General features: G+C 41.7%; 1 protein-coding gene across 4 annotated transcripts in view; it reads left to right on the top strand.

Annotated features, from left to right (window-relative positions):
- The first annotated feature begins 420 nt into the window (after positions 1–420).
- GPATCH8 (G patch domain containing 8) overlaps positions 421–9,360 on the top strand; it is a 142,139-nt gene continuing 133,199 nt past the window's right edge. For 2 of the 4 annotated variants that reach the window (XM_011940102.1, XM_011940101.1), the window contains exon 1: positions 421–697. Coding sequence is in view for 2 of the 4 variants with exons in the window: in XM_011940100.1 (XP_011795490.1) it covers positions 653–697 (45 nt within the window). In the remaining 2 variants the exon portion in view is untranslated. The remainder of the gene's footprint in view (positions 698–9,360) is intronic. The other 2 variants (XM_011940100.1, XM_011940099.1) reach the window with 1 other exon arrangement.

Below are 9,360 nucleotides of genomic sequence, written 5' to 3'. Positions count from 1 at the left end.
TCGGGTCAAAGGTCCTTTCAGAGACTGTCCCTCTCAACACTGCGGCCAGTTTTACTTTTTTGTGGCACTTGTTGATATTTAAAAATATTTATTCTACGAGGTATGTGACTTCTTCCACTGGAATGAAATCCCCACAAGAGGAGACCATTCCTGTCTCGTTCACCGTTGAATCCTCAAGGTGAGCTGAGATTTGAAACTAAGTAGTATGGCTCTAAAGTCACGCTTTCGGCCCAACATTATGCTTCCAAAAATTTTGTAAAGACGATGGACTTCTGCGCACACGGGGAAGCGATAGTGAGAAAAGATACCCGGAAGTGAGCGACAGCACAACATCCAGCCTCGTCCGCACGGTGCCCCTTCTGACCTTTCCCTCCGGAAGCTTTCGCTGCTCTCGGGCGGGAGTGCGCACGCGCGGCCACCGGGGTCGCTCCGGGTCGCGCGCGGAGCAGGGGCTGGAGGGAAGGGTCAGCCTCCAGGGCTGGCAGGCGCCTGCGCTGCGGGGCTCCAGTCAGGACGCGCATTCTCGCTCCCTCCCTCGGCTGCGCGCGCCCGGTGGGCGTGGGAGGAGGCGGGGAACCGGGGAGGGGCGGGTGTCGCAGGAGGGAAGGAGCGAACCGGAGAGCGTCGTCCTGAGAGGAGTGAAGGCGGCAAAATGGCGGACCGCTTCTCCCGCTTCAACGAGGACCGAGACTTTCAGGTAAACACGGGCGTCGCCGAGGATGCGGGGAAGGCGCTGGTCTAGCCCAGAATCTCCTTTATCTCCGGCTCCCAGCCCTCTTTCCTTCCAGGTTTTGCTCCGACTTGCGAACTGGCTCTCTCTTCTCCCGTCTCTGCTTTCTCAAGAGGCCTCCCGGCTTGAGGGAGGCCGCATCTCCTCTCACCCGCATTCTCTTACCCCTGAAACTCAGGCCGCGGGGCTTGCGGCTTCCGCCTGTTTGGCGTCGGATTTTGGAACCGGGCCTGGGAGCTGTGGGGGGGTGGGGTGGGGGGGCTGTGCTCTCCAGGTCTGCCCGGCCTGTGCCGGCAAAGGGCTGGCTCCCAGGGGACCAGAGAGGTGGTTGGGTTGGGCTGGGAGGACTTGGGGGCGAGTGTTGCTGAGGCCAAGGCTTCCGAACCCCAGGATTTTGCTCTCACGGATCCTTTTGGGGTCCTTCTCTTTTCTTTCTTCACTGTGATACATCAGTTGCTTTCATTGTCTGCTTTTCCTTTTCCTTACCTGGGAAAAGGTTGCCTTCGTTATCAGACGCCTTATTGGTTAGTCATACATTGAGATTTCCCGGGACATAAGTGTTGCTGTTGTTATTAGGCTGTTAATTGGGCTTGGAAAACAGTAAGTTACTGGACTATGATCCGATGTGAGCCTAACCTCAAATCCTATCTCGAAAGATTTGTAAGAAGCGTAATGATAATGGGCCTTCCACGCGTGGGGTCACTAGTGCCAAAAGCTTGATTTTTCTTTTTTCAATTGCACATGTTGGTATGGAAAAATGCTCTTACGATGGCAAGCTCTATTGAGTAAAAAATAAAGGCCAAATTAGAATAACTCGTTTTTTCGCTGTTGAAAATACCTTGCTGTTGAAATTGTTACCGCGGAAATCTCGAAGACTAAAAGGGATTTAGAAGAGATTGGCTATTTCTAGGTAAAATACATCCGTAGAGTCTCAAAAAAAACCTCTGCATTACTACCGCATATCCTGGCAACTGCAATTTGGGTCAGGGGATGAATCTCAGAATTCAAGTTTTTATCCGGCTGCAGATCCTACTCAAAGCAATAGGAAAGCACTCTAGGTGTGTTTCAGAATGCAGTTTAAAGAGTTTGAATTCCCTGAGATGCTAGGATTGGTAAATAAATAGATAAAGCAGTTTAACAATTTTAACTCAGCACTGTTAACAATGTAGTACATAGAACGCTTATGAGAAGTTCTGCAGCAGTAAGGGATCTGGGGGCTGTTAAAGCCTTGTGATCATGCGCTTGCTGTATAGCTGCAGCACAATACAGAAGAATCTCAAGGTGTTCTAAGGATATAATGCAGATTCACCAAAGTTTGAAGCAGTTCATATTGGCCTTTTGATCCCTGAGAAATATATGTATATTTTAGCAAGCACCGTAAAATATGAGTAGGCTGCAAAGTGTATGATGAGCTTTATTGATTTTTAAATTACCAATAGAGACCTATTGATAAGTAAAGTCCGCAAATGCTTTTCAGAGGAGAGAATCTCAAGGTGACCTAATAAAATCGAAAATAGATAATATGGACAATTAAGTTTTGAGGAAAGATGACTGTCAACCACAGAATTCCAGCAGGCTTAACAAACAGGATTTTTGGGGCCTTTAATGAAGATTTTGAAAATTGTGGATAGCAGAGTGTGAATGCTGTTTCCTGAAAAAATTTGAAGGGGTTAGCCTCTACTTTTTCAATACTCAGTTTCTAAGTAAGATGACCCTCTTCTGATGCTTTAGTTGGGTATTGCAAAACCTGATTTTGGTTTCATGGTAGTTCTTTGAAGACGATACGTATACTTCATTTTCTGCTTCTATGTTGAAAGAACCAACCCCTGTTAAGTTGGGTCAACCAGGAAAATGTTGGGTTTTTTTATTGTTTGTTTGTTTTTGAGACGGAGTCTCACTCTGTTGCCCAGGCTGGAGTGCAGTGGCACCGTCTCGACTTACTGCAACCTCCGCCTCCCGGGTTCAAGCGATTCTTCTGCCTCAGACTCCCGAGCAGCTGGGACTACAGGCGCCCTTCACCACACCCGGCTTATTTTTGTATTTTTAGTAGAGATGGGGTTTCACCATCTTGGCCAGGGTGGTCTCGAACTCCTGTCCTCGTGATCCGCCTGCCTCGGCCTCCCAGAGTGCTGGGACTACAGGTGTGAGCCACCGCGCCCAGCCGAAAATGTTGGTTTTTAAAATTCAGATGTCCTAGCATTTTGGGTAAATAAGGTATTGGGAATGGTAACCTTTTTAGACAGTTGGAAGATGTTAAAACTTTTATAAATTATGTTAATTTATAGCATTCATTTAAAGTACTTTCATTTTAAAATAAAGTGGTATTTTTCTGTGTGTTTTAATAAAGGGAAAAATACAGATTGACTTTCACTTAATGATGTCTTTTGATTCAAAGTTATTGGTGAGAGAATGTAATGTAATAGGATTCTCCTGTGAATAATGTATCTGAAACATTTTCAGCTTCAGGTTATTCAAAATTAAACGTGGCCTCCTTAAAAGGTTTTGGGTGAAGCCACTGACTATACTTGAAAACAAATCATAGTAAGTTTCCAAACACAGTGGGTAGATCTTGTTGCTTTCAACAGATCTTGTAGCACTGGAAATTTTTCTGTTCATCTTCTCTGGTAAGTTCGAGATGACTGTTACTTTCTTTGCCTTTAATTTGGCAGGATGATTTAAAGCTGTAGAGCTTCGCTCTTTACCAGTTTATCAAGTGCAAATTTTGGAGAGTTTGATGTCTCTTGGAATTATTATGGAGTCAGGGAGTTGGGCTGAGTATTACAATTTGTGAATACCTACGTTTCTTTTATTTTTTTTTTTGAGACCGAGTCTCACTCTGTCATCCAAGCTGGAGTGCAGTGGCGCGATCTTGGCTCACTGCAACCTCCGCCTCCTGGGTTCAAGCGATTCTCCTGTCTTGCCCTCCCGAGTAGCTGGGACTACAGGCGCCCGCCACCACACCTGGCTGATTTTTTTATTTTTAGTAGAGACAGGGCTTCACCATGTTAGCCAGGATGGTCCTGATCTACTGACCTCGTGATCCGCCCACCTCGGCCTCCCAAAGTGCTGGGATTACAGGCGTGAGCCTCCGCGCCCTGCATGAATACCTAAGTTTCAAAGGTATTTTGTATATATAGTGAAAAGTTGTGGTTAACGGTGGTATTCCACTTGAAGCACTCATGAATGTAGAGATTAATCATTATCAGGGACCTAACTTTTTTTAATTGTTAACTTTATTATAATAACGAACAGGTCCTATTCCACAGGCTTTATGTGTCTTCACTATATAGTCTTCGCTATAACCCTTACGAGATAGGTACTGTTTTTACTGCCGTTTTCAGCTGAGGCACAGAGAATTAGGTAACTTAGCCAAATACATACATCTGTTAAATCGCAGAGCCTAAATTCATACTGACTTTTGGACTCTTGAACTTGTCTTCATGACCATTTTGTCTGCTGCTGACAATTACACATTTTATATAGCTGTAATTGAGTCATCAAATGTGAAGGATAAACTTATAGGTGACGAAGAATAAGGGAGCTTTTAGAAAGGTGATACAATTCCAGTTTTTATTCTGTTTGGTTTTGTCCAGATATGTTTCTTTCTGGTCTCCCAACGGCTTCTAGGGGGGCTTTCACCAATGATAAATTACGTTGTGTCATAGAGGATATTGTTAACTGTTTTAGTTTAGACATTCTTTTGTCTAGCCTTTTAAGTGTTGTTTTTTTAAATCTTTGGTAATCTTTGTAATCTAAGCTGATGTGTTTATTTTTACAAATGTTTTAAGAGTTTTAACTACTCCTTTAAGAATCTGACCTCAATTTCTGAATGAGGTGTTACTTCTGCCGGCATTTACCAGATTAAGATATATTTGTTCACAGATTGAAGTGTTACACATACTAATGGAAAATATATAACTTAAGATAATCGACACATTGGATTACAAGTTCATTAAAGAAAGTTTTGTTTGTACAGTGATGTATAACTAGCCATACGGTGCCATTAAGATACAGTGCTTAGCATTTTATGGTTGCACAGCTATTACTGGTGATGCAGCTGAATGCTGGTGAGGAAATGTTCTTTAGCGTATGTACCTGCCGAAGAGTGATGATTTGTGTTCCGAGTGTTCTCTGCATTTTATTTCTTTTCTTTTTTTTGTTTTGAGATGGAGTTTCGCTCTTGTTGCCCATGCTGGAATGCAATGGCACCATCTCGATTCACGTCAACCTCCGCCTCCCGGGTTCAAGCGATTCTCCTGCCTCAGCCTCCTGAGTAGCTGGGATTACAGGCATGTCCCACCACGTCCAGCTTTTTTTTTGTATTTTTGTATTTTTTAGTAGAGACAGGGTTTCTACTGTCTCTACTGTTGGTCAGGCTGGTCTCAAACTCCCAATCTCAGGTGATCCACCCACCTGCGCCTCCCAAAGTGCTGGGATTACAGGTGTGAGCCACTGCGCCCGGCCCTCTGCATTTTATTTCTAATGAAAAGTAACTACAGGAATAGATCAGTGAGTGATAAGTTAATAAGAGAAACAAGACATACTATTTTAAAGGTCATAATAAAAATACAGAAGTTGCCCAAGAACTTTCTGTAATCAATGTAAGTAATCATAATGGTAAATAGCAATAAAATAGTCATGTATTACATTTATGCAGTATGTTTGTAGGATTCCTCTTTGTGTTTCCATATGTAACCAGTATGTGACCCTCAGGAAATTCTTAGTTGACACTGTGAAGTGAAGAGGTTCATAGTTTTAAGATATTTAGGTCACAGAAAGATATTAGTATATTTTCTGTATGTAATATAGTTGGCATTGTAATGCAGGTGTGCCAGATATGACACATGGACAAGTGTTTTAAATAGTTTTTCCTATGTCTCCTGTAATCTGGAAGAAATGCCACAAGCTATGAAAAGTAATGTCAGTTTGGCTTGGGATACTGAAACTTATGTAAAATCATTACTCTTCCCTGTCTCATAGTATGATAAGTGAAAACGATTAGAATCAGGGCTGTACCAGTTTCAAAATACTGATGCTGAATTGACATGATTATTAGCAAATGCAAAATGATACTGACATTGGTTAATATATTCTCAGGAGATCAAGAGGGACCAAAGTAAAGTCAGTGTAAGAGAAGCTTCCCTGGAGGTGATTTGAAGGGTAAATGGTATTAAATCACTTTTAAAATGTGGGACATATCAAGGAATAACATCACAGAGAGAGACTTAAGTTGGAATTAGGAAAGATTGGAGTTGGGAAGAACTGTGATCTTCCCAACTGTGGCTTCATGTGATGATGTATTTCATTATTTGTTTTCAAAGTAGGCATGGGAGGCAGGAAGATACAGATCTGGACAAATACAGTATTAGACTGAGTATTATTTTAGGTCTCTTACAGTACAGTCAGAATGACAGAAAAACAGGTATTCCTGTTGTACCTTTCCTTCTATACATGTAACACAGTTCTCATTAGAGTATTGCAGAGGGATTCTTTCATCACATTTTCTCATGTCTTTATGATAAATTGTATAACCAGAGCTAAAATTTGTGACTTAAATTTTTTATTTTTATTTATTTTTGGAGATGGAGTCTCGCTCTGTCGCCGAGGCTGGAGTGCAATAGCACAATCTCAGCTCACTGCAAGCTCCGCTTCCCGGGTTCACGCCATTTTCCTGCCTCAGCCTCCCAAGTAGCTGGCACTATAGGCGCCCGCCACCATGCCCGGCTAATTTTTTGTATTTTTAGTAGAGATGGGATTTCACCATGTTGGTCAGGCTGGTCTCGCTCTCCTGACCTTGTGATCCACCCGCCTTGGCCTTCCAAAGTGCTGGGATTACAGGCGTGAGCCACCACGCCTGGCTAAAATTATTTTAAGACACATGTATAATAAGCTATCCCAGTTGTGCTGCTTCATAATTGAGGTACATTTCCATGTGATTTCTGTTTATCTGGGTACATGATAAAAATTTTTTAAAGGACAGTGTTTTTCTTTTCTTTTCTTTTCTTTTTTGGAGACAGTGTCTGGCTCTTTTGCCCAGGCTAGAGTACAGTTGTGGAATCTTGACTCACTGCAGTCTCCACCTCCTGGGCTCAAGCAATCCTCCCACTTCAGCCTCCCGAGTTGGGACTGGGACTGCAGGAATGTATCACCATGACTGGCTAAGCTCTGTATTTTTTTTAGAGACAGGGTTTCAGCTTGTTGCCCAGGCCGGTCTTGAACTCCTGGGCTCAAGCAGTCCTCCCACCTCAGCCTCCCAAAGTGCTGGGATTACAGGCATGCACCACTGCACCCAGCTGACAGTCTTTTTTTGATGTGGTCAAGATTTTTTTAATTTAATTTTTTAAAATGAAAAAAAAATTTGTTTTGAGGCAAGGTCTCACTCTGTCACTCAGGCTGGAGTGCAGTGACGTGATCATGGCTCCCGACAGCCTCGACCTCCCAGCTTCAAGTGATTCTCCCACCTCAGCCTTCTGGGTAGCTGGGGCTACAGGTGTGTCACCAAGCCCTGCTAATTTTTTTGCATTTTTGTAGAGATGGGGTTTCACCATGTCGCCCAGGCTGGTCTCAACTCCTGAGCTCAAGTTGTCCTACCACATCGGCCCCCCAGAAGTGCTGAGATTACACGCATGTGCCACTGCACCTGGCCAAGATGACCATTTTCTGAAAAGCAGTAGCAGAAGTTTGTGAGATCTTAATTATGAATCAGAAACCTATGTAAAGGTTTCATTTTTGGTCTTGTGACTCAGTTTCTAGTATTTTATTAATGAAAATGGTTTCTAGCTTGGAAGTGGATTCCAGTTCATGAGTTCTATTAAAATTCCTTCCCCGAAACAACTCAGTACTTTTGCTTGTATGTCTGGCATTAATTTTCTTTTCATATTAGCATTGCCATTTAGTATTAAGTAAAAGCAGATTCATGGTAATTACCCAAGGAATTACAGATGACCACCACAAATACTGAAAGAAGTCATTGATTTGATATTGCAGTGAATACCAGAAGATGTTGTAATGATTTTCCACTTATAAAAAGTGAATTGTCCATTTAACTGTGGAAGTCTGAGCAAATGTGCTTAATGCATATTGTATTAGTCAATGCAAAAAGTTAAAATGCCCAGGCTGAAAGAAGCTATATACTGTATGGTCGTTTTTTATACCAAATGATTTCTTTGGAATTTAAACAAATATGTTTAGTATTTTATTCCTAATTTAGGAAGAAAAAGCAGCTAAAGTTGTTCTGACATTGTACACAGATGAGTAGCACATGACTCTGTTATTTAGTAAGCCCTATAGATAGTAAGAAATTAAAGTTGTTAGTGAGCAAAACAGGAGTATCCTGCCATTTACTTTAATTCTTTTTGTCATAGTTTTGAGGTACAATAATTCCTGTGTGCTTGTCACTCAAGCAACCAGAAAGTGTCTTTGTAATACGCATTTGGTCTCATCTCATGAAGTTGCAATTATTTGTTGTCATCCTTGCCAATCTTTGGCAATTACATTGATTTCAAAGAGGAATTCCAGTTCATCTTAGTGTTTCATAGAATTGAAACACAAAATAGCTTTACAGGTTTGAAGCTGTCATAGAAAAAAGTCATAGAGTTTTCTGACGTTTTAATAATGACATTGTTGGAAAAGTCAGTACCTCTCTTATAGCTCCCCTAACATTATTCTTGCAGAGTTAATGAGAAAAGAGGGTCTTAATTTTTCATCCTTTTTGTAGGCAATGCTGATCAAAATCAAGAAATTATTTTGATACTGTAGGTCTTGACTATAGAAGTAAAGGTAGGTTGGGCGCAGTGGTTCATGCCTGTAATCCCAGCATTTTGGGAGGCTGAGGCAGGTGGATCACCCGAGGTCGGGAGTTCGAGACCAGCCTGGCCAGAATGGTGCAACCCCATTTTAGTCTCTACTAAAAATACAAAAAATTAGCTGAGTGTGGTGGTGTGCTCCTGTAGTCCCAGCTACTTGGGAGGCTGACGCAGGAGAATCTCTTGAACCTGGGAGGCAGAGGTTGCAGTGAGCCGATCCTGCACCATTGCACTACAGCCTGGGCAACAGGGTGAGACTCTGTCTCAAAAGAAAACAAAACAGAAAAAGAAATTAAGCTAATGCTTGTGGATTGTATGCTGTAGTGTCAGTAATTTCCCTTGTTGCTATGAATAGAGAGCTATGAGTAAAATTATGAGGAATCTTTAAAGAAAGGGCAAAAATGGTTGAAAATTTAATTGGTTTAATATTTGTACTAGGGTATCATCTGTGCAAGCAATAACAAGGAGTATATTTACCTTGAGAATAGTTTCTAGAATATAGACTTAATTTTTGAAAACTTAAATAAAACAGTGTTTGAATAGTGGTTGTACTAAGAAGTACTTATTATAGTTTAAGTGTTTCTGTGCGGGTAGTTGGTTAAGAAGTGTTTTTGTTTTTCAAGGAGTTTTCATATTAGTTGGAGAGATAAACATAAGTAATAAGGTTTAGTTTATTATTCATAAGACCAGCATGATTATCAGAAAAACAGTATAGCTAATAAATGCAGAACTCTTAAGTAAAAAGGAGAGAACCCTTAAAGTGGGATGATTGGATGTGATGTGATGTGATGTGATGATGTGATGTGATGTGATGTGATGTGATGT

The sequence above is a fragment of the Colobus angolensis genome, unplaced genomic scaffold, assembly GCF_000951035.1.
Source record: "Colobus angolensis palliatus isolate OR3802 unplaced genomic scaffold, Cang.pa_1.0 Scaffold187, whole genome shotgun sequence".
Lineage (NCBI taxonomy): Eukaryota > Metazoa > Chordata > Mammalia > Primates > Cercopithecidae > Colobus > Colobus angolensis.
The sequence above is the reverse complement of the archived record's forward strand: the minus strand, read 5'-3'. Positions and strand labels throughout refer to the sequence as shown.